Source organism: Hyla sarda, chromosome 5 (genome assembly GCF_029499605.1).
Source record: "Hyla sarda isolate aHylSar1 chromosome 5, aHylSar1.hap1, whole genome shotgun sequence".
NCBI lineage: Eukaryota > Metazoa > Chordata > Amphibia > Anura > Hylidae > Hyla > Hyla sarda.
The window spans coordinates 120,947-147,225 of NC_079193.1; the positions used below are offsets into that span (position 1 = coordinate 120,947).

General features: G+C 46.5%; 1 protein-coding gene across 1 annotated transcript in view; it reads left to right on the forward strand.

Annotated features, from left to right (window-relative positions):
* The window catches only part of OBSCN (obscurin, cytoskeletal calmodulin and titin-interacting RhoGEF), a 577,179-nt gene that overhangs the window by 43,056 nt on the left and 507,844 nt on the right, over positions 1 to 26,279 (forward strand). Inside the window, 11 exon segments of the mRNA XM_056518694.1 lie at positions 213 to 488; positions 2,198 to 2,473; positions 2,718 to 2,993; positions 4,230 to 4,505; positions 15,076 to 15,351; positions 15,596 to 15,871; positions 16,077 to 16,352; positions 21,436 to 21,711; positions 22,045 to 22,320; positions 22,403 to 22,669; positions 24,348 to 24,617. Of these exon segments, the coding sequence (XP_056374669.1) occupies positions 213 to 488; positions 2,198 to 2,473; positions 2,718 to 2,993; positions 4,230 to 4,505; positions 15,076 to 15,351; positions 15,596 to 15,871; positions 16,077 to 16,352; positions 21,436 to 21,711; positions 22,045 to 22,320; positions 22,403 to 22,669; positions 24,348 to 24,617 (3,021 nt within the window).

The following is a 26,279-nucleotide window of genomic DNA, read 5'->3' on the forward strand; positions in this document are numbered from 1 at the left end:
TTTGGGAGATAGTAGAGCGGTTTAGACTCACTTTTATAAGGAGAATCAATCCAGAAGTTTTGAGTCAATCCCTGATGCATAGAACATTATGGGTTATAGATGTTTAGAACGTATTTATCCTGGTATCAGGTATAATTTTCGGCACCACTTACTTTGCAGAAGATCAGAACATTTCTGTATGAATAATGTTTATTGACCTTTTCATTTCTTAGAGCCAGAGCCGGCCTTTATCAACCAGGACAAGGTCCAGAAGGAGGTGGTGGCCAAACTGACAGAGAGCGCCACCCTGAGCTGTGAGGTCTCCGAGGGGAAGACAGAGGTGAAATGGTACAAGGATGGGAAGCTGATCACCTCCAGCAAGAAACTGAAGATGGAGACCGAGAGCAAATATCGGCGTCTGGTGGTGGAGCAGGTGGAGAAGAAGGACGCTGGAGAGTACAGCTGTGAGGTGGCCGGACAGAAGATCAACTTCAAGATTATAGTGAAAGGTAAGAGTAGAATGGTTTACTTCACCACAGGCATCTTTATGCTTACTCACTATCATTTATCTACTAAAACTTCAGCCATGTGTGGGTACTCTACTGAAGCTCTGATCATGTGTGGGTACTCTACTGAAGCTCTGGTCATGTATGGGTACTCTACTGATACTCTTGTCATGTGTGAGTACTCTACTGGAGCTCTGATCATGTGTGAGTACTCTACAGAAGCTCTGACCATGTGTGGGTACTCTACTGAAGCTCTGGTCATGTGTGGGTACTCTACTGATGCTCTGGCCTTGTGTGGGTACTCCATTGAAGCTCTGGTCATGTGTGGGTACTCTACTGAAGCTCTGGTCATGTGTGGGTACTCTACTGAAACTCTGACCATTTGTGGATACTCTACTGAAGCTCTGGCCTTGTGTGGGTACTCTACTGAAACTCTGACCATTTGTGGGTACTCTACTGAAACTCTGACCATTTGTGGGTACTCTACTGAAGCTCTGAAAATGTGTGGGTACTCTACTGAAGCTCTGACTATGTGTGAGTACTCACTCTACTGAAGCTCTGACCATGTGTGGGTACTCTACTGAAGCTCTGGTCATGTGTGGGTACTCTACTGAAGCTTTGGTCATGTGTGGGTACTCTACTGAAGCTCTGGTCATGTGTGGGTACTCTACTGAAGCTTTGGTCATGAGTGGGTACTCTACTGAAGCTCTGGTCATGTGTGGGTACTCTACTGAAGCTCTGGCCTTGTGTGGGTACTCTACTGAAGCTCTGGTCATGTGTGGGTACTCTACTGAAGCTCTGATCATGTGTGGGTACTCTACTGAAGCTTTGGTCATGTGTGGGTACTCTACTGAAGCTCTGGTCATGTGTGGGTACTCTACTGAAGCTCTGGCCTTGTGTGGGTACTCTACTGAAGCTCTGGTCATGTCTGGGTACTCTACTGAAGCTCTGGCCTTGTGTGGGTACTCTACTGAAGCTCTGACCATGTGTGGGTACTCTACTGAAGCTCTGGTCATGTGTGGGTACTCTACTGAAGCTCTGGTCATGTGTGGGTACTCTACAGAAGCTCTGGCCTTGTGTGGGTACGCTACTGAAGCTCTGGCCTTGTGTGGGTACTCTACTGAAGCTCTGGTCATGTCTGGGTACTCTACTGAAGCTCTGGTCATGTGTGGGTACTCTACTGAAGCTCTATTCATGTGTGGGTGCTCTACTGAAGCTCTGGCCTTGTGTGGGTACTCTACTGAAGCTCTGGTCATGTCTGGGTACTTTACTGAAGCTCTGGTCATGTCTGGGTACTCTACTGAAGCTCTGGTCATGTCTGGGTACTCTACTGAAGCTCTGGTCATGTGTGGGTACTCTACTGAAGGTCTGGCTTTGTGTGGGATCTTTGCTGATGCTCTTATTTTACTGACCTTCATAACATAACTCATATGGACTCTTCTGATTGCCCAGCAATGTCTTATTTTCTTAAAATCTAAAATAATATGTAAATCCTTGAATCAGTGAAATTACTTACATCTGCTCCCATGTGGCCTCTTCCAATTCTCCCATATACTTTTATATCACACATGGATATCCATTTCATCACCAGGAATGTGGGCAGCACCATGATCTGGATCTTTTTGGTGGGGATCAGGTGGGAATGCCCTTTATGGTTTTCATTAAGCTTTACTGAGTTTTCTCATTCAATGGATCATGCTTTTTCCTTTCAGAGCCGGAGCCGGCCTTCACCAACCAGGACAAAGTCAAGATGGAAGTCTGTGCTTTTGCAACAGAGAGCGCCACCCTGAGCTGTGAGGTCTCCCAGGAGAAGACAGAGGTGAAATGGTACAAGGATGGGAAGCTGATCACCACCAGCAAGAAACTGAAGATGGAGACAGAGGGCAAATATCGGCGTCTGGTGGTGGAGCAGGTGGAGAAGAAGGACGCTGGAGAGTACAGCTGTGAGGCGGCCGGACAGAAGATCAACTTCAAGATTATAGTGAAAGGTTGGTCATGTTCCTGGTGACTGGTTTTGGGAGATAGTAGAGCGGTTTAGACTCACTTTCATAAGGAGAATCAATCCAGAAGTTTTGAGTCAATCACTGATGCATAGAACATTATGGGTTATAGATGTTTAGAACGTATTTATCCTGGTATCAGGTATAATTTTCGGCACCACTTACTTTGCAGAAGATCAGAACATTTCTGTATGAATAATGTATAATGTTTATTGACCTTTTCATTTCTTAGAGCCAGAGCCGGCCTTTATCAACCAGGACAAGGTCCAGAAGGAGGTGGTGGCCAAACTGACAGAGAGCGCCACCCTGAGCTGTGAGGTCTCCGAGGGGAAGACAGAGGTGAAATGGTACAAGGATGGGAAGCTGATCACCTCCAGCAAGAAACTGAAGATGGAGACCGAGAGCAAATATCGGCGTCTGGTGGTGGAGCAGGTGGAGAAGAAGGATGCTGGAGAGTACAGCTGTGAGGTGGCCGGACAGAAGATCAACTTCAACATCATTGTGAAAGGTAAGAGTAGAATGGTTTATTTCACCACAGGCATCTTTATGCTTACTCACTATCATTTATCTACTAAAACTTCAGCCATGTGTGGGTACTCTACTGGAGCTCGGAGCTCTGATCATGTGTGGATACTCTACTGAAGCTCTGATCATGTGTGGGTACTCTACTGAAGCTCTGGTCATGTGTGGGTACTCTACTGATACTCTTGTCATGTGTGGGTACTCTACTGAAGCTCTGGCCTTGTGTGGGTACTCTACTGAATTTCTGGTCATGTGTGGGTACTCTACTGAAGCTCTGACCATGTGTGGGTTCTCTACTGAAGCTCTGGTCATGTGTGGGCACTCTACTGAAGCTCTGAAAATGTGTGGGTACTCTACTGAAGCTCTGACTATGTGTGAGTACTCACTCTACTGAAGCTCTGACCATGTGTGGGCACTCTACTGAAGCTCTGACCATGTGTGGGTACTCTACTGAAGCTCTGGTCATGTGTGGGTACTCTACTGAAGCTCTGGCCTTGTGTGGGTACTCTACTGAAGCTCTGGTCATGTCTGGGTACTCTACTGAAGCTCTGGTCATGTGTGGGTACTCTACTGAAGCTCTGGTCATGTGTGGGCGCTCTACTGAAGCTATGGCCTTGTGTGGGTACTCTACTGAAGCTCTGGTCATGTCTGGGTACTCTACTGAAGCTCTGGTCATGTCTGGGTACTCTACTGAAGCTCTGTTCATCTGTGGGTACTCTACTGAAGCTCTGGTCATGTCTGGGTACTCTACTGAAGCTCTGGTCATGTCTGGGTACTCTACTGAAGCTCTGGTCATGTCTGGGTACCCTACTGAAGCTCTGGCCTTGTGTGGGTACTCTACTGAAGCTCTGGTCATGTGTGGGTACTCTACTGAAGGTCTGGCTTTGTGTGGGATCTTTGCTGATGCTCTTATTTTACTGACCTTCATAACATAACTCATATGGACTCTTCTGATTGCCCAGCAATGTCTTATTTTCTTAAAATCTAAAATAATATGTAAATCCTTGAATCAGTGAAATTACTTACATCTGCTCCCACGTGGCCTCTTCCAATTCTCCCATATACTTTTATATCACACATGGATATCCATTTCATCACCAGGAATGTGGGCAGCACCATGATCTGGATCTTTTTGGTGGGGATCAGGTGGGAATGCCCTTTATGGTTTTCATTAAGCTTTACCGAGTTTTCTCATTCAATGGATCATGCTTTTTCATTTCAGAGCCGGAGCCGGCCTTCACCAACCAGGACAAAGTCAAGAAGGAAGTCTGTGCTTTTGTAACAGAGAGCGCCACCCTGAGCTGTGAGGTCTCCCAGGAGAAGACAGAGGTGAAATGGTACAAGGATGGGAAGCTGATCACCTCCAGCAAGAAACTGAAGATGGAGACCGAGGGCAAATATCGGCGTCTGGTGGTGGAGCAGGTGGAGAAGAAGGACGCTGGAGAGTACAGCTGTGAGGCGGCCGGACAGAAGATCAACTTCAACATCATTGTCAAAGGTGAGAGTACATTGGATTACTGCACCACAGGCGGCTTTATTCTCAATCACTACCAAATACAGTCATGGCCGTAAATGTTGTCCCCCCTGAAATGTTTCTATATAATGAAGTATTCCTCACAGGAAAGGATTGCAGTAACACAGGTTTATTCCCTTTGTGTATATATATATAGATCTCCTCTCCTCTGTATATATATATATATATATATATATATATATATATAGATCTCCTCTCCTCTGTATATATATATATATATATATATATATATATATATATATAGATCTCCTCTCCTCTGTATATATATATAGATCTCCTCTCCTCTGTGTATATATATATATAGATCTCCTCTCCTCTGTATATATATATATATATATATATATATATATATATATAGATCTCCTCTCCTCTGTATATATATATATATATAGATCTCCTCTCCTCTGTATATATATATATAGATCTCCTCTCCTCTGTATATATATATATAGATCTCCTCTCCTCTGTATATATATATATATATAGATCTCCTCTCCTCTGTATATATATATATATAGATCTCCTCTCCTCTGTATATATATATATATATAGATCTCCTCTCCTCTGTATATATATATATATATATATATATATATATATAGATCTCCTCTCCTCTGTATATATATATATATAGATCTCCTCTCCTCTGTATATATATATATTGCAGTAACACATGTTTTGCTATACACATGTTTATTCCCTTTGGGGGATATTTATGAAAACCTGTCCAGAGGAAAAGTTGCCCAGTTGCCCATAGCAACCAATCAGATCACTTCTTTCATTTTGCAGAGGCCTTGTTAAAAATGAAAGAAGCGAACTGATTGGTTGCTATGGGCAACTGGGCAACTTTCCTCTTCACAGGTTTTGATAAATCTCCCCCTTTGTGTTTATTGGAACTGAACCAAAAAAAGGGAGGAAAAAGGCAAATTGGACATAATGTCACCAAACTCCAAAAATGGTCTGGACACAATTATTGGCCCCTTTCAAAATTGGGGAAACATAAGATTGTTTCAAGCATGTGATGTTCCTTTATACTCACCTGGGGCAAGTAACAGGTGTGGGCAATATAAAAATCACACCTGAAAGCAGATAAAAAGGAGAGAAGTTCACTTAGTCTCTGCATTGTGTGTCTGTGTGTGCCACACTAAGCATGGACAGTAGAAAGAGGAGAAGAGAACAGAAAGAGGAGAAGAGAACAGAAAGAGGAGAAGAGAACAGAAAGAGGAGAAGAGAACAGAAAGAGGAGGAGAAGAGAAAGAGGAGAAGAGAACAGAAAGAGGAGAAGAGAACAGAAAGAGGAGGAGAGAAGAGAAAGAGGAGAAGAGAACAGAAAGAGGAGAAGAGAACAGAAAGAGGAGAAGAGAACAGAAAGAGGAGAAGAGAACAGAAAGAGGAGGAGAGAACAGAAAGAGGAGGAGAGAACAGAAAGAGGAGAAGAGAACAGAAAGAGGAGGAGAGAAGAGAAAGAGGAGAAGAGAACAGAAAGAGGAGGAGAGAACAGAAAGAGGAGGAGAGAACAGAAAGAGGAGAAGGAGAGAACAGAAAGAGGAGAAGAGAACAGAAAGAGGAGGAGAGAACAGAAAGAGGAGAAGAGAACAGAAAGAGGAGGAGAGAACAGAAAGAGAAGGAGAGAACAGAAAGAGGAGAAGAGAACAGAAAGAGGAGAAGAGAACAGAAAGAGGAGGAGAGAACAGAAAGAGGAGGAGAGAGAACAGAAAGAGGAGGAGAGAACAGAAAGAGGAGGAGAGAACAGAAAGAGGAGAAGAGAACAGAAAGAGGAGAAGAGAACAGAAAGAGGAGAAGAGAACAGAAAGAGGAGAAGAAAACTGTCTGAGGACTTGGGAACCAAAATTGTGGAAAAATATCAACAATCTCCAGGTTACACGTCCATCTCCAGAGATCTAGATTTGTCTTTGTCCACAGTGCGAAACATTATCAAGAAGATTACACCCCATGGCCCTGTAGATAATCTCCCTGGGCGTGGACGGAAGAGAAAAACTGATGAAAGGTGTGTCAGGGTCCGGACTGGTATGCGGAGAGGATACGTGAGTGGATCCTCTGTGTCAGTGAGGCGATGGCGTGGGCCGTACCAAAGCGGGATGGACTTGCTGCGGCAGGTAACCCCCAGGTCGTTTCCACCCGATAGCGACTCAACCTCACTGACAGCTGAGATAGGCGCGGTACGCAAGGACAAGGCAAGGCAAGGTCAGACATAGCAGAAGGTCAAGGCAGGCGGCAAGGTTCGTAGTCAGAGGCAACAGCAAGGGGTCTGGATACACAGGCTTGGGATACACACAAAACGCTTTCTCAGAGCACTAAGGCAACAAGATCCGGCAAGGACAGGAAGGGGGAGTGGGTTTATATGTGTGGGAGTGATTGGGAACAGATTGGGCCAGGCACCAATTAACGGTGCACTGGCCCTTTAAATCTGAGAGACTCGGCGCGCGCGCGCCCTAGAGAGCGGGGCCGCGCGCGCCGGGACTGATCAGCAGGAGGCCGGGCAGGTAGACAGAACGGGATGCGACCCGCGGGCAGGCACGTCCCGCCGCGTGGATCGCATCCCCGCTGGAGGAAACAGAGCAGCACTCCCGGTCAGCGAGTCTGACCGGGGCGCTGCAACTTGGAGGTGAATGCCGCAAGCGCTCCGGGGGAGGAGAGGGACCCGGAGCGCTCGGTGTGACAAGGTGTCAACGCAGTATAGTCCGGATGGCGAATAAGCAGCCCCAAACAAGTTCCAAAGATATTCAAGCTTTCCTGCAGGCTCAGGGAGCATCAGTGTCAGCGCAAACTATCCGTCGACATTTAAATGAAACGCTATGGAGGAGACCCAGGAGAACCCCACTATGGAGGAGACCCAGGAGGACCCCACTGCTGACACAGGGACATGTGGGAAGCCTTTAGGCTGAGTTTGTGTGAGGGGGCGAGAATTCCCCCAGCTAGCACATAGTCAGGTCCCGTTCCAGTGCCGGGCCGGACGCAGTAGGCGCCACCACCATATCTTCTCAGTGTCAGGTACTGCCTCATGCGGTCGCCAGCCGGCAGGCACAACACTCTTGGTTTCTTGAGTCTAGCAAGAACAGTTTAGGGGAAGATAGACATGACTAGTTGGGGTGTTGGTTATTATGGTCAGGAATGTTGTTATTAATTCTACTTCTTGATTTTTTGCCCTCTATAGGCGTGCCCTCATACGCGATTATGGGCACAACTCAAACGTTTCGTCAGTCATTCTTATTTATATAGGTACATAGAATGTATGTAGGTGCAATCTCAAGTACGGAACAACTCTAACCGCTTGGCAAGTCAGTGTATGGTTTGCATAGTTGTGTATTCAGTGCTTGCTACCACAAGCTTGAATGTGAGCCCTGAGCACAAGTGGGAAGCCTTTAGGCTGAGTTTGTGCGAGGGGGCGTGAATTCCCACGCCCCCCGCACTTACAGGCGGGGCCATGCAGGAGGCACCACTACAAAACGCCCCTGCAACATACAGGCGGGGCGTACGTGGTTTCAGGCCGGAAGGAGTGCAACAGCGCAAGGTCCCATGTCTACAGGAACTTTACAAGGATCTGGTAACCCGGGTTCCCCGGCCCCCCTTACATAGTACTTTCTCACCGTCACCTCATTCCCGGTCCGGCTGTGTTTCTCCAGCTGCGATCCCGGAGCCGGGCAGGTGACGTCACTTCCCCGCGCCATGAGGTCCTTTTCATCCAGCACGCTCGTTTCCTGCGTGGTATGTCGCATGGTCACAATTCTCGGGCGGCGGACGGGGATTGTCCACCGACCCTGGTACCCGCTTCGGCTCACCTCCGCCGGCTGCCCGACGTGCTGGGTTGCCAGGGCAACGCTGCCGAGCCACGCAGTGGGCGGAGAGCCGGAATCTCTGCCGCAGCTGGCTTCCTGGCAACCACCTCGCAGCCAAGCCATAGCAGCGGCACCCTGGGACCCGGGGCTCATGCCGAGGCATGTGTCTCCCCACGCGGCCAATGCTGGGGGAGGCACATGCAGGTCAATATAAGTAACCTGCTAAGGAAACGGTGCTGTCACCAGGCACCAAAGAAAAAAAATTAAAATAAATAAACAACACAGTAGCTTGAATCCCTATCCTCCACATCATCCATGACAGCCCATGCAGTCACGGTAACTTTGTACTGCAGTCACCCAGCACTCAGACCGTGCAGTCATTCATAGCTTCCATACTGTGCAGTCACTCATTGCTTTCGCTCCGTGCAGTCACTCATAGCTTTCATACCGTACAGTCACTCATAGTTTCATACCGTGCAGTCACTCATAGCTTCCACACTGTGCAGTCACTCACAGCTTTCATACCGTGCAGTCACTCATAGCTTTCATACCGTGCAGTCACTCATAGCTTTCATACCGTGGAGTCACTCATAGCGTTCATACCGTGCAGTCACTCATAGCTTTCATACTGTTCAGTCACTCATAGCTTCCATACCGTGCAGTCACTCATAGCGTTCATACCGTGCAGTCACTCACAGCTTTCATACCGTGCAGTCACTCATAGCTTTCATACCGTGGAGTCACTCATAGCGTTCATACCGTGCAGTCACTCATAGCTTTCATACCGTGCAGTCACTCATAGCTTCCATACTGTGCAGTCACTCACAGCTTTCATACCGTGCAGTCACTCATAGCTTTCATACCGTGCAGTCACTCATAGCTTTCATACCGTGGAGTCACTCATAGCGTTCATACCGTGCAGTCACTCATAGCTTTCATACTGTTCAGTCACTCATAGCTTCCATACCGTGCAGTCACTCATAGCGTTCATACCGTGCAGTCACTCATAGCTTTCATACTGTGCAGTCACTCACAGCTTTCTTACCGTGCAGTCACTCGTAGCTTTCATACCGTGCAGTCACTCATAGCGTTCATACCGTGCAGTCACTCATAGCTTTCATACCCTGTAGTCACTCACAGCTTTCATACCGTGCAGTCACTCATAGCTTTCATAACGTGCAGTCACTCATAGCTTTCATACCGTGCAGTCACTCGTAGCTTTCATACCGTGCAGTCACTCATAGCGTTCATACCGTGCAGTCACTCATAGCTTTCATACCGTGCAGTCACTCATAGCTTTCATACCGTGCAGTCACTCATAGCTTTCATACCGTGCAGTCACTCATAGCGTTCATACCGTGCAGTCACTCGTAGCTTTCATACCGTGCAGTCACTCATAGCGTTCATACCGTGCAGTCACTCATAACGTTCATACCGTGCAGTCACTCGTAGCTTTCATACCGTGCAGTCACTCATAGCTTTCATATCGCGCAGTCACTCGTAGCTTTCATACTGCGCAGCCACTCACAGCGTTTCATTCTTACAGTCACTAGTAGCATTCGTGCCGTACAGTCGCTCATCTTTTCATACTGTGCAGTCACTCGTAGCATTATACTATGCAGTCACTCGTAGCAGCTATACCGTGCTGTCACTCATAGCATTCATACTGTGCAGTCACTTGTAGAATTCATACTGTGCAGTCAATCGTAGCATTCATACTGTGCAGCCGCTCTTAGCATCTTACCCATACCGTTATACTGTGCTGTCACCCATACCAATCGTACTGTGCAGTCTCTCCTAGTGTTCACGCCATGCAGTTACTCTTAGCATTCATACCAGGCAGTCCCAGAGAAGGTATTTCACACGTAGCTTCACACGATTACATACGCTCATGGCTTTCACGCCGCATGCAACATGTATACGGTACATACACCTACAACATTTTTCTGCTCTCACGTCATGTCAGTACCATACCGCTCACAGCTATACTACATGAACGCTCCAGCATTTACACCATTTATAAACATTCATTATATTTAACCTGCATAACAGGCGCTCTTAGTGGCCACGCAGGGCATACAGTTACAGTGTTGCATAGAGCACACACTTCATAGTGTTCTATGCAGTATGTACAGCACGCCATTTATAGTACACACATGGTCAGGGTCACATACAGCAAGTACAGTCACGTCATTGTATAGACTACATACGCTCACAGTGTCACATAAAGTGGGTACAGCTGTGGTATCGTGTACGGTCCGTGCGCTCTTGGCGTCACTTACAGTGGGTACAGTTGCTGTTGCATCCAATACACACGCTCAGCGTGGCACACAGTGGGTTCAGTTTATAGTATCACATACAGTACACACGCTCATACTGTTACATACAGGGAATACAGTCACATTGTCGTATACAGCACATACGCTCATAATGTTACATGCAGCGAGTGCAGCTACAGTATCGTGTACAGTTCATAGGATAATAGTTTTCATGCAGTGGGTACAGTTCCATTGTTGCACACAGTACATACGCTCATCACGCCACATACAGTCAGTACAGTCATAATGCCGAATGCTCATACCATTAGCGCCGCTTTGTGCCTGTCATGGTCGTATGGCGCTCACGGGTGCCGCTGCATCCATACACGGGCGCATACGGCCTGCACTGAACGTACGCACATTACTGCTGCCGTGTCCAGCTCCTCACTGCGTTACTGCACACATGCTAGCACTGTCCATACGCATAACCTCTTTCGGCATATACTATACACACGCTCGTAGCTCCATACTGTGCAGATATTCTCAGGTGGTACGGTACATTCACTAGTGGTTACTCTGCACACATGTCGGTACCGGCTATTGGTCCCCACAGCTGACATGCCACACCCACGTTACCATAGTAACTGCCCAGCCACAGATTAAGCATCCGTATCTGTCATACGCTCACCAGTCACCTTCTAACTTGTCCTACAGCACGCACTAGAATTGTTGCCGTTGACACGTTATTCTGCATGTTCATACCACGACACAAGTAATGTACACCCGCTTCACCTGCCACGTTCTGCAGGACACGTCCTCTCACCCACCAGGTCTGACTTGCTTCAGTCAGGGTCCTGGTGAAGTCTATTGTTCCTGACTCTGCTTCAGTGCAATATTACCCGACACACATAGGCGGTGGGTCAACCGTCTATCATACACTCATCAGTCACCTTCTAACTTGTCCTACAGCACGCACTAGAATTGTTGTCGTTGACACGCTATTCTGCACATTCATACCACGACACAAGTAATGTACACCCACTTCACCTGCCACGTTCTGCAGGAAAACGCGCTACTTATTTGTTGGATTACCAAAGCCTCACAAGTGGCTTTCCTTTTCAGCTTTCAGCTCGAGGTACATGAAAAAAAAAAAAAGTTAAAGGAAAGTATGTACTTCACAACACGTATGTCAGGATTCGGCAGGCTGGAGGTGGATCCTCTGTGTCAGAGAGGGATTGGCGTGGACCATGTCGGCGGACCGGTTCTAAGTTGCTACTGGTTTTCACCAGAGCCCGCCGCAAAGCGGGATGGTCTTGCAGCGGCGGTAGCAACCAGGTTGTATCCACTGGCAACGGCTCAACCTCTCTGACTGCTGAGATAGGCGCGGTACAAGGGATTAGGCAAGAGCAAGGTCGGACGTAGCAGAAGGTCAGGGCAGGCAGCAAGGATCGTAGTCAGGGGCAACGGCAAGAGGTCTGGAACACTGGCTAGGGATACACAAGGAAACGCTTTCACTGGCACAATGGCAACAAGATCTGGCAAGGAAGTGCAGGGGAAGTGAGGTAATATAGGGAAGTGCACAGGTGAACACACTAATTAAAAACCATGCGCCAATCAGTGGTGCACCGGCCCTTTAAATCGCAAAGAGCTGGAGCGCGCGCGCCCTAGGGAGCGGGGCCGCGCGCCGGGAGAGCACAGGCGGGGAGCGAGTCTGGTAAGCGGGTCGGGATGCGCACCGCGAGCGGGCGCATCCCACATCGCGAATCGCATCCCGGCTAGGAACATTATCGCAGCGCACCCGGTCAGCGGGTGTGACCGGGGCGCTGCAAACAGGAGAACGCTGTGAGCGCTCCGGGGAGGAGCGGGGACCCGGAGCGCTCGGCGTAACAACGTACCTATTGATTCATGTTATTTTCACCACTCTTGTTGCTTACAACAGGTACTCGCTTCACACACTGACGCTGCTACTGACACGTCTTCAGAGCCTCGCGCGTCCTCTCACCCACCAAGTTCCTCAGGTCTGACTCACTCCAGTCGGGGTCCTGGTGAAGTCTGTTGTTCCTGACTCTGCTTCAGTGCAACATGACTCGACACACAAAGGCAGAGGGTCAACCGTCTGGCTGACACGTCTTCAGTGGGCGCCCCTACGTATGCTGTTCTGACTCTTCTTCAGCGCAACAGCATGCACTCAGTCTCATCTAATTTCTCCATGGATACATCACGTCAGGCACTAAGCTGCCATTCAATCCTGCATTACCAAAAAAAAAAAAAAAACACTCAGGGGTCGCATACCATCTCCACCTGCCACGCGTGCAGGGAGATTCACGGCTCAGTCAACGTTCCCCTTACACAGGTCATATAGAGTTACAATTTCACGACTCATAGGTGGTTATTTCACGCATTAATCTGTCTTGTCCACTCATGTCAGCGTCACGCTAACAGCTATCACTTCCACAGACACGAGGGTTACTCAAGACCTGTCACGTCTACAGGTACGAGGTTCGAGTCAGATCGCCATTCCAGGCACAGCGGTTGCGCAAAGACCTGTCACATCCACAGGCACAAGGGTATGTGAGACCTGTCAGCCTACAGGTACGATAGTCACGTAGAGGCCTGTCACAACCACAGGCATGAGGGCATGTAAGACCTGCCAAAATCTACAGGTAGGATAGTCACGGAGAGGTCGGTCATGTCTGCGGACACAGTGGCTCTGCTGATGCCTGTGTGTAGGCATGAGGGTCCTTAGGCTTAATTGTTACTGAGATCTGTTGAGTCTGCAGGAATGATCAGGATGAGGAGGCCCGTCGTTCGCTGCAGGTCATTACTCCCAAAACCATATTCGTAACGGGATGTTGGCAGGTTAGGATGTGGCTCACGGTACAGCCCAGCCAACTCTTCATATCACTTAACTAACAATGAAGATTTTGCCACTTATGAGCAGCGACAGGAGGACATGTTATGCCCGACAAGCTCTATCGGTTTTCCCCTTTCTGCAATTACCACAGTGAGCATGTCAATATGAACGAATCAGCTAGCACATAGTCAGGTCCCGTTCCAGTGCCAGGCCGGACGCAGTAGGCGTCACCACCATATCTTCTCAGTGTCTGGTACTGCCTCATGTGGTCGCCAGCCGGCAGGCACAACACTCTTGGTTTCTTGAGTCTAGCAAGAACAGTTTAGGGGAAGATAGACATGACTAGTTGGGGTGTTGGTTATTATGGTCATGAATGTTGTTATTAATTCTACTTCTTGATTTGTTGTCCTCTATAGGCGTGCCCTCATACGCGATTATGGGCACAACTCAACCGTTTCGTCAGTCATTCTTATTTATATAGGTACATAGGTTGTATGTAGGTGCAATCTCAAGTACGGAACAACTCTAACCGCTTGGTAAGTCAATGTATGGTTTGCATAGTTGTGTATTCAGCGCTTGCTACCACAAGCTTGAATGTAAGCCCTGAGCACAAAAAAAAGAGAGACTACATTTTACCAAAATGAACTTGAGTGAAAAAAAACTTCTGGGAATATGTCTTGTGGACAGATGAGACCAAGATAGAGCTTTTTGGTAAAGCACATCATTCTACTATTTACCAAAAATGGAATGAGGCCTACAAAGAAAAGAGCACAGTACCTACAGTGACATATGGGGGAGGTCAGTGATGATTTGGGTTGTTTTGCTGCCTCTGGCACTGAGGGCCTTGAATGTGTACAAGACATCATGAAATATGAGGATTACCAAGGGATTTGGGGTCGCACTGTACAGCCCAGTGTCAGAAAGCTGGGTTTGCGTCCAAGATCTTGGGTCTTCCAAGACAATGACCCCAAACATACGTCAAAAAGCCCCCAGAAATGGATGGAAACAAAGCGTTCTGAGAGTTCTGAAGTGTCAGCAATGAGTCCAGATCTAAATCCCATTGATCACCTGTGGAGAGAACTTAAAATTACTGTTGGGAAAAGGCGCCTTCCAATAAGAGACATGGAGCAGTTTGTAAAGGAAGAGTGGTCCAACATTCCGGCTGAGAGGTGTAAGAAGCTTATTGATGGTTATAGGAAGAGTGGTTCAACATTCCGGCTGGGAGGTGTAAGAAGCTTATTGATGGCTTATAGGAAGAGTGGTCCAACATTCCGGCTGAGAGGTGTAAGAAGCTTATTGATGCTTATAGGAAGACACTGATTTCAATTATTTTTTCCAAAGGGTGTGCAACCAAATATTAAGTTAAGGGTGTCAATAATTTTGTCTAGCCCATTTTTGGAGTTTGGTGACATTATGTCCAATTTGCTTTTTTCTTCCCTTTTTTGGTTTAGTTCCAATGCACACAAAGGGAATAAACATGTGTTACTGCAATCCTTTCCTGTGAGGAATACTTCATTTTCTAGAAAAATTTCAGGGGGTGCCAAAATTTACAGCCTTGACTGTATCTACTAAAGCTGCCATGTGTGGATACTCTACTGAACTGCCGCTCATGTTTTTCCTTTCAGAGCCGGAGCCGGCCTTCACCAACCAGGACAAAGTCAAGAAGGAAGTCTGTGCCATTGCAACAGAGAGCGCCACCCTGAGCTGTGAGGTCTCCCAGGAGAAGACAGAGGTGAAATGGTACAAGGATGGGAAGCTGATCACCTCCAGCAAGAAACTGAAGATGGAGACTGAGGGCAAATATCGGCGTCTGGTGGTGGAGCAGGTGGAGAAGAAGGACGCTGGAGAGTACAGCTGTGAGGCGGCCGGACAGAAGATCAACTTCAAGATTATAGTGAAAGGTTGGTTGGGTTCCTGGTGACTGGTTTGGGGTATAGTAAAGCGGATTAGAATCACCTTCATGAGGAGAATCAGTCCAGAAGTTTGGAGTCAATCCCTGACACATAGATCATTATAAGGTATAGATGTTTAGAACATATTTATCCTGTAATCCTGTATAATTCTCAGCACCACTTACTCTGCAGAAAGATCAGATAATTTCTGTATGAATAATGTATAATGTTGATTGACCTTTTCTTATCTTAGAGCCAGAACCGGCCTTCATCAACCAGGACAAGGTCCAGAAGGAGGTGGTGGCCAAACTGACAGAGAGCGCCACCCTGAGCTGTGAGGTCTCCGAGGGGAAGACAGAGGTGAAATGGTACAAGGATGGGAAGCTGATCACCTCCAGCAAGAAACTGAAGATGGAGACTGAGGGCAAATATCGGCGTCTGGTGGTGGAGCAGGTGGAGAAGAAGGACGCTGGAGAGTACAGCTGTGAGGCGGCCGGACAGAAGATCAACTTCAACATCATTGTGAAAGGTTGGTTGGGTTCCTGGTGACTGGTTTGGGGTATAGTAAAGCGGATTAGAATCTCCTTCATGAGGAGAATCAGTTCAGAAGTTTGGAGTTGATCCCTGACGCACAGAACATCCTGGAATCCTGTATAATTCTTAGCACCACTTTGCAGAAGATCAGATCTTTTCTGTATGAATGTATAATGTCGATTGACCTTTTCTTATCTTAGAGCCGGAGCCGGCCTTCATCAACCAGGACAAAGTCCAGAAGGAGGTGGTGGCAAAACTGACAGAGAGCGCCACCCTGAGCTGTGAGGTCTCCGAGGGAAAGACAGAGGTGAAATGGTACAAGGATGGGAAGCTGATCACCTCCAGCAAGAAACTGAAGATGGAGACTGAGGGAATATATCGGCGTCTGGTGGTGGAGCAGGTGGAGAAGAAGGACGCTGGAGAGTACAGCTGTGAGATGGCCGGACAGAAGATCAACTTCAACATTATTGTCAAAGGTAGGAGTACAATGGGTTACTGCACCACAGGCATCTTTATGCTTACTCACTATTATCTATCTACTAAAACTTCAGCCATGTGTGGGTACTCTACTGAAGCTCTGGTCATGTGTGGGTACTCTACTGATACTCTTGTCATGTGTGGGTACTCTACTGAAGCTCTGATCATGTGTGGGTACTCTACTGAAGCTCTGGTCATGTGTGAGTACTCTACTGAAGCTCTGGTCATGTGTGGGTCCTTTACTGAAGTTCTGGTCATGTGTGGGTACTCTACAGAAGCTCTGATCATGTGTGGGTACTCTACTGAAGCTCTGGTCATGTGTGGGTACTCTACTGAAGCTCTGGTCTTGTGTGGATACTCTACAGAAGCTCTGGCCTTGTGTGGGTACTCTACTGGAGCTCTGGTCATGTGTGGGTACTCTACTGATACTCTTGTCATGTGTGGGTACTCTACAGAAGCTCTGGTCATGTGTGAGTACTCTACTGAAGCTCTGGTCATGTCTGGGTACTCTACTTAAGCTCTGGTCATGTGTGGGTACTCTACTGAAGCTCTGGTCATGTGTGGGTACTCTACTGAAGCTCTGGACATGTGTGGGTACTCTACTGAAGCTCTGGACATGTGTGGGTACTCTACTGAAGCTCTGGTCATGTGTGGGTACTCCATTGAAGCTCTGGTCATGTGTGGGTACTCTACTGAAGCTCTGATCATTTGTGGGTACTCTACAGAAGCTCTGATCATGTGTGGGTACTCTGCTGAAGCTCTGGCCTTGTGTGGGTACTCTACTGAAGCTCTGGTCTTGTGTGGGTACTCCATTGAAGCTCTGGTCATGTGTGGGTACTCTACTGAAGCTCTGATCATTTGTGGGTACTCTACAGAAGCTCTGATCATGTGTGGGTACTCTGCTGAAGCTCTGGCCTTGTGTGGGTACTCTACTGAAGCTCTGGTCTTGTGTGGGTACTCTACTTAAGCTCTGGTCTTGTTTGGCTACTCTACCGAAGCTCTGGTCATGCGTGGGTTCTCTACTGAAGCTCTGGTCATGCGTGGGTACTCTACTGAAGCTCTGGACATGTGTGGGTACTCTACTGAAGCTCTGGTCATTTGTGGGTACTCCATTGAAGCTCTGGACATGTGTGGGTACTCTACTGAAGCTCTGGTCATTTGTGGGTACTCCATTGAAGCTCTGGTCATGTGTGGGTACTCCATTGAAGCTCTGGTCATGTGTGGGTACTCTACTGAAGCTCTGGTCAGGTGTACGTTCTTTGCTCATACTCTTAAAGTGTAACTGTCTTCAACAAAAACTTTTTATATAATGTAGATAATACCATTATATGTATATTTGTAATATACATTGGTTAAAAATTGTGTATAATTTTGGGTGAAAAAATGCTGTCCTTGCAGCTATTGTCTGTGTGTCCAAATACAGGAAGTGAGGGCAGGACAAGCAGGGATCTGTGCAGACTCCTGCCTTGTAAATCATCCTGATGTATAAGCCAGGAGCATGTTATAGAGCCTCAGTGCACACTGTCCCGCTTTTTATTAGTGCACAGAGCCCTGTTTGTCCACCCTCACTTCCTGTATTTGGACTTCTCCTAGAGACACACAGGCAATAGCTGCAGGGACAAAGATATACACATTTCTCGGTCTGAACCATTGGGGGACACAGAACCATGGGTATATGCTCTTGCCACTAGGAGGCACTGAAACTAGGCATACAAAGAAAAAAAGTCAGCCCCTCCTGGCAAGGATATACCCCGCCTACTGACCCTGAGCTAATCAGTTTTAACTTAGTGTCATAGGAGGCAAGACACAGATCTGGAGCTCTCTCCAGACCTGGTCTTCTTTTTTGTTTTTTAGTCAGGGCCTGTGTTCTGCTCCGGCTTCTTTCAGAAGGACACAGAAGCGGTGAGAGTGCTCCATTTTCTTTTGCTGAGTACTTTTGCAAGCTGTTATGTCTGACCTCAGACACGACCCCCCCCAGACAGGCGACCGTGACCCCGGTCACCTATTATACTTGTGTGGGTTGTAAGACCAATATTCCTGGTGGTTCCACTGAATTCACCTGCTCCACCAAGCTCGCCATGTCGTCTGTTACGATTTCGCAAGATGTTCCCCTGGAATGCGTGGGGTCTGTCCCTCTCCCTGAGTGGGTTTCTTCCCTTACCCAGTCGATTTCTGAACTGGCTGGGGTCTCCAAATTGGTGGCTTCCGCCTTGGAGCGGGCTTCTTCCAGGAAGTCTCGTTCTATATCCCCTGACCCCCTTTTCCAACACGCTCATAAGCGCTTTAAGGTGGTGGCCTCTGGCTCTTCTCCGAGGTTGCACTCCCTCTCCAGGGGCCGATCTCCGGGTCATCATCACAGGTCTCAGTCTCCTCGTTCCAGGTCTCACACTCCTCCGTCCAAAGCTACATCCGCAGATTCCCACTCCCAAGGGGAAATAGCATATTATGGGTCGGAATCCACCTCAGATCAGGAAGACCACTCTGCGGTGTCTGAAACGGTGGACGTTTTAGTGTCTGCCATCAGGGACACTTTTCATCTAGAGGACCCAGGAACTTCGGATCCCGATCCAGAAGTTTCCTTTCGTCGCTCTCGGCATTCTCCCAAGTCTTTCAGTTCTCATGCAGAATTTGACGCCTTGTTGGACTCAGCTTGGAATCTCCCGGACAGACGCCTTCAGGGAACCAAGAAAATTCTTGCTCAGTTCCCCTTTCCACCGGATCTTGTTGCTAAGTGGACGGTGCCGCCTAAGGTTGATCTTCCAGTCTCCCGCCTGGCCAAATCCACCACCTTACCTCTTGTAGACGCAGTATCACTTAAGGATCCTGCAGACAATAAGATCGAGAACTTGGCGAAATTTGCCATCGAAGTAGCAGGGCTGTCCTCGCTTCCCACCTTTGCTTCCGTTTGGGTGGCAAAGGCGATTTCGGTTTGGGCTTCCCAACTTTGCCATTGCATCCTTTCGGGTGCTTCCTGGGAGGACTTAGCGGATGTTGCTCGCCAACTCTCTCAGTCCGGTGATTTTCTCTGTTCGTTGCACGGCTTTTGCTTCAGGTAACTTGGTTGCCATTCGCCGCTCCATGTGGCTGAAAGCATGGGATGCTGATGCAGCCTCAAAAGGATCTCTCAAAGAGCTACCCTTCCCCGTCTCCCGGCTTTTTCGAAAAAGTTTAGATGAAATTATTTCCGAAGCTACGGGGGGTAAGAGCTCTCTGCTTCCGCTTTTGTCTGGCTCCTTCCAATACTAAAGAGCATTCCCTGCACAGCCTGGACGTTGTTTGGGCGGTTCGCATCTATCTTTCAGTCACCTCCTCTTTTCGGCAGGGTGACTCCTTCTTTGTGATTCCGGAGCATAGTCGCAAGGGTCTTCCTGCTTCCAAAGAGACCATTTTGCGCTGGATCCGTTCTGCCATTTCGGAATCGTACTGTCGGAAAGGGAAGGTCCCGCCCTTTCGGGTGACTCCACATTCCATGCGTTCCGTTGGGGCTTTTTGGGCTCTCCGCAATAGGGCTTCAGCCCTGAAAGTTTGCAAAGTGGGCACTTGGTCGTCCTTGCACACTTTCACCAAATTCTACCAAGTACACACCTTCGCATCAGCTGATGCCATTTTTGGTCGTAAGGTGTTGCAGGCGGCAGTGGCTCAGTCCTCAGCCTGATTCTATGTGGTACTTTTTTACCACCCCGGGGACAGCTTTGGTACGTCCTACGGTTCTGTGTCCCCCAAAGGTTCCAACCGAGAAAAGTAGATTTTTTTGTGCTTACCGTAATATCTCTTTCTCGGAGGATCCATTGGGGGACACAGCACCCACCCATTGTTTGTGGTTCCGTTTCTGTTGTCCGAGGGGTGGTTCGGTCTCTTTTATTGTCTGGTTTCCCTCGGACTATTGATGGGTTTTCTTTCTGTCGGTTGCCTCCTACTGCTTTGGGACTAAACTGGTTAGCACAGGGTCATTAGGCGGGGTATTTCCTTGCCAGAGGGGCCGACTTTTTTTCTTTGTATGCCTAATGTCAGTGCCTCCTAGTGGCAAGAGCATATACCCACGATTCTGTGTCCCCCAATGGATCCTCCGAGAAAGAGATTTTACGGTAAGCACAAAAAAATCTACTTTTTTTTAACCAATGTATATTACAAATATACATATAATGGTAGAAACCTTAACAGGTAGGAAAAGAATGGGAGCACTCACCCGGTCAGATGAAATATAGATGCTTTATTGCGACATCCAAAGCAGGGAGACGGGCATACAGAGGTGCGCTTCGTCAGGCCCCTGAGGAAGGTGCCTGACGTATCGCTGATCGCGCGATAACGGACCGTCGCCCATTCTTTCTCCCCCGCACTGCTGTATGCCTGCCCCCCTGCTTTGGATGTCGCAATAAAGCATCTATATTTCATCTGACCGGGTGAGTGCTCCCATTCTTTTCCTACATTTTCCTACTTTCGGTTTCTACATTTATGGACTATCTTTTGTGTGAGCACCCGAGTAGTCAGAGTGAGCCAAATAAATGTAACTGAGTTATTTTTGTGGACCGGTGTGGAAATAAACGCAGTGCCAAGGTGTTCTTTTCTATGGACTATACATATAATGGTATCTACATTATATAAAAAGTTTTCGTTGTCGACAAGTACACTTTAAAGGAGTAGTCTCATGGATAAAAACGTATCCCCTAGAGATATATGGTGGTGGGGGCGGGGGGGGGGGGGGGGTTTGGCAGCCTTCGCCCCAGTGTTCGGACCCCGCGCTATATAAAACTTATCCACTATCCTGCCAATAGGGGATACGTTTTTATCCATGAGATATTTCCTGTAATATTCTGACCTTCATAACAGAACTCAAAGGGAATCTTCTGATTGGTTCAGCAATGTTTTTCTTTTCTTAAAATCTAAAATAATATTTAATTCCTTGGACCAATGAAATTGCCCACAAGCTGCTCCCATCTTTTCCAGTTCTCCTATTCATCAGGAATGTGGGCAGCACCATGATTTGGATATTTTTGGTGGGGATCAGGTGGGAATGTCCTTAAATCTTTTTCTTTAGGCTTTTACCGAGTTTTCTCATTTAATGGATCATATTTTTCCTTTCAGAGCCGGAGCCGGCCTTCACCAACCAGGACAAGGTCCAGAAGGAGGTGGTGGCCAAACTGACAGAGAGCGCCACCCTGAGCTGTGAGGTCTCCCAGGAGAAGACAGAGGTGAAATGGTACAAGGACGGGAAGCTGATCACCTCTAGCAAGAAACTGAAGATGGAGACCGAGGGCAAATATCGGCGTCTGGTGGTGGAGCAGGTGGAGAAGAAGGACGCTGGAGAGTACAGCTGTGAGGCGGCCGGACAGAAGATCAACTTCAAGATCAATGTAAAAGGTGAGTGTAATATTATTACATTCTAGGAGTATCACCATCATCCTCTTATTCTGACCATGTCACCAACCTCTGGGTCCAACCTTATCAAAATTGGACCCATTCTCACTAATGCTAAATAGATAGGGATCCTACATCCAGGCTCCAAACTTTAGTGAAGGCTGACATAGCAGCATGGGGGTGGTGGTGGGAGGTCTGGGGTGAGATGTGTAAGAAGGTTCTCTGGGGTAGATGTAGGATCAGTCCTGTAGGACCTCTGCACTCCAGTCATTCTTGGCGTAAACACCTTCTTTGTATGGTTCTTTACATTTAACACTCTGTTTTTTTTCGCTTTAGAACCAGAAGCCAAGTTCTTGAAGAAGTCCGAACAGAAAGAAGTAGTGATTGTACAGGAGCACGAGGACATCACCCTACTGACCTCTGTCCACCCTCAGAATGCTCAGGTCAAATGGTTTAAAGATGGCATTGAGCTGAGTGCTTCCAAAAAGTGCCAAATATCTGCTGACGGTGCATCCAGGACTCTCATCATAAGAACTGCAGAAAGCACCGACGGTGCAGTGTACACCTGTAGCATGGGTACTGGCAAGCAGGAGTTCCGGGTTCAGGTCAAAGGTCAGACATTGTCCTGTGCTGTAGTCCAGATGTCTCCTTCTTTATCTTGTCTCAGTTTCTCTCTGATTTTCCATTGTGCCAGAAATCCCAGTGAAGTTTGTGAAGAAGCTGGAGTCTGTGACCGGAGAGACTGGCTCGTCTGTCACATTGACCTGTGAGCTGAGCCAAACCAAAGGGAACGTTATCTGGAGGAAGAATGGAGAAGAAATTAAACCGAGCAAACGCACCCAGATCCAGTCAGATGGAGACAAACGCAGCCTGACCATCTGCCAACTAAAAGCCGAGGACGGAGGGGAGTATTCCTGCGAGTCCCGGGATGAGAAAACCATAGCAAAGCTCACAACCAAAGGTAATGGTTATAGATCTGGTGTCCATCATTAGTATATACACAGGATACTGCAGGCACTGGGGGCCTCTGGAGATGGGACAATTAGCCCTCCTCCGAATTCACTCATCATCTCCACCATTACTTGTAACATACCCACCAGAAATACATATACATCCCACAGCGAGCAACCAAAGCAGCCCTGACTATTTACAACTCAATGGTAGAACAGTTCTTCCCATGAAAGCGTATAGTGGCGGATATGCTTCACAGTCTATGATAGGAAGAGTAAAGCACTGGTGCATGTGGGGAGGTTTCCCTTTTTAGGGACAAGAGAGGCCGATAGATTATATATAGACTAGATAAACTATATACAGACCAGATAGGCTACACAAAGACCAGATAGACTATGTAGAAACCAGATAGACTATATACAGACCAGATAGACTATATACAGACCAGATAGACTATATACAGACCAGATAGACTATATACAGACGAGATACACTATATACAGACCAGATAGACTATATACAGACCAGATAGATTATATACAGACCAGATAGATAGATTATATACAGACCAGATAGACTATATTCATACCAGATAGATTATATTTATACCAAAGAGACTATATACAGACCAGATAGACTATATACAGACCAGATAGACTATATACAGACCAGATAGGCTACACAAAGACCAGATAGACTATGTAGAAACCAGATAGACTATATACAGACCAGATAGACTATATACAGACCAGATAGACTATATACAGACCAGATAGACTATATACAGACCAGATAGACTATATACAGACCAGATAGACTATATACAGACCAGATAGACTATATTCATACCAGATAGATTATGTACAGACCAGATAGATTATATACAGACCAGATAGATTATATACAGACCAGATAGATTATATACAGACCAGATAGACTATATACAGACCAGATAGACTATACATAGACCAGATAGATTATATACAGACCAGATAGATTATATACAGACCAGATAGATTATATACAGACCAGATAGATTATATACAGACCAGATAGACTATATACAGACCAGATAGACTATACATAGACCAGATAGATTATATACAGACCAGATAGATTATATTTATACCAGAAAGACTATATACAGACCAGATAGATTATATACAGACCAGATAGATTATATACAGACCAGATAGACTATATTCATACCAGATAGACTATACATAGACCAGATAGACCACACACAGACCAGCTAGACTGTATAAAGGACAGATAGACTATATACAGACCAGATAGACTATATTCATACCAGATAGATTATATATATACCAGATAGACAATGTACACTCAAGACAGTCTATATACACGTCAGACAGACTATATACAGGTCAGACAAACTATATACAGGCCAGTATATGCAGAGCAGACAATGTATAGAGCAGAATCAGGGTCACATTGATGGCTTCGACAATTATGAAGCTTCACAAGTTACACAACATTTGTGTCCATAGTCATTGTCCAGCAGTTGGCGGTAATAAGGAGACTGTGTTGTCATCTGTCCTGGGGCCCCTGCTATAAGTGTCCTGGTAGCTGTGGAGCTTGAAACAATTTGTTGGCCCCCAATCTCCATGATTTAACCACTGGCTCTCCAGTATCATCCAGTAATCCTCTTATCCTCTGCTCCTCAGCTCCACGTGTGGTTAAGTTCTCCGCAGAACTCAGTAACATGGTGGTGGAGGAGGGCGGGGAGGCCGTATTTAAATGCACCGTGTCCCCGGATGACGCTGAGGTGACATGGTACATAAATGGGGTACAGATCGAAAAGAGCAATAAATACAAGTTCAGCAAGAAAGGAGCCATCCACAGTCTGAGCATCAGCAACCTGACCCTACAGGATGAGGCCGAAATTACTGCAATGGCTGAAGGGGTGAAATCTACGGCCAGCCTGAAGGTCCGAGGTAAGATAGCCTATACACAGACCAGATAGACTGTATACAGGTCAGATGGACTATATACAGGTCAGATAGACTATATACAGGTAAGATAGCCTATATACAGGTAAGATAGCCTATACACAGACCAGATAGACCACACACAGACCAGCTAGACTGTATACAGGTCAGATAGACTATACACAGGTAAGATAGCCTATACACAGACCAGATAGACTGTATACAGGTCAGATAGACTATATACAGGCCAGATAGACCACACACAGACCAGCTAGACTGTATACAGGTCAGATAGACTATATACAGGTCAGATAGACTATACACAGACCAGATAGACCACACACAGACCAGCTAGACTGTATACAGGTCAGATAGACTATATACAGACCAGATAGACTATATACAGACCAGATAGACTATATACAGATCAGATAGACTATATACAGACCAGATAGACTATATACAGACCAGATAGCCTATACACAGATCAGATAGACCACACACAGACCAGCTAGACTATATACAGGTCAGATAGACTATATACAGGTCAGATAGACTATACACAGACCAGATAGACCACACACAGACCAGCTAGACTGTATACAGGTCAGATAGACTGTATACAGGCCAGAGAGACTATATACAGATCAGATAGACTATATACAGACCAGATAGACTATATACAGACCAGATAGACTATATACAGATCAGATAGACTATATACAGACCAGATAGACTATATACAGACCAGATAGCCTATACACAGATCAGATAGACCACACACAGACCAGCTAGACTGTATACAGGTCAGATAGACTGTATACAGGCCAGATAGACTGTATACAGGCCAGATAGACTGTATACAGGCCAGATAGACTGTATACAGGCCAGATAGACTGTATACAGGCCAGATAGACTATATACAGGTCAGATAGACTATATACAGGTCAGATAGACTATATACAGGTCAGATAGACTATATACAGACCAGATAGACTATATACAGGCCAGATAGACTATATACAGGTCAGATAGACTATATACAGACCAGATAGACTATATACAGGTCAGATAGACTATATACAGACCAGCTAGACTGTATAAAGGTCAGATAGACTATATACAGGTCAGATAGACTATATACAGGCCACCTAGACTGTATAAAGGTCAGATAGACTGTATATAGACTATATTTATATAGACCAGATAGACTATATACAGACCAGATAGACTATATACAGACCAGATAGACTATATACAGACCAGATAGACTATACATAGACCAGATAGACTATATACAGACCAGATAGACTATATACAGACCAGATAGACTATATACAGACCAGATAGACTATATACAGACCAGATAGACTATACATAGACCAGATAGACTATATACAGACCAGATAGACTATACATAGACCAGATAGACTATATACAGACCAGATAGACTATATACAGACCAGATAGACTATATACAGACCAGATAGACTATATACAGACCAGGTAGACTATACATAGACCAGATAGACTATATACAGACCAGTAAATAACCTATAAATACGCCACTACAGCGTATAGGGTAAACCCACCAAGAGTAAAAAATGTATATAATAAAATAAAGAGAAAATATATTAATCTAAGAAATCAATAACCATAAAATTAAAT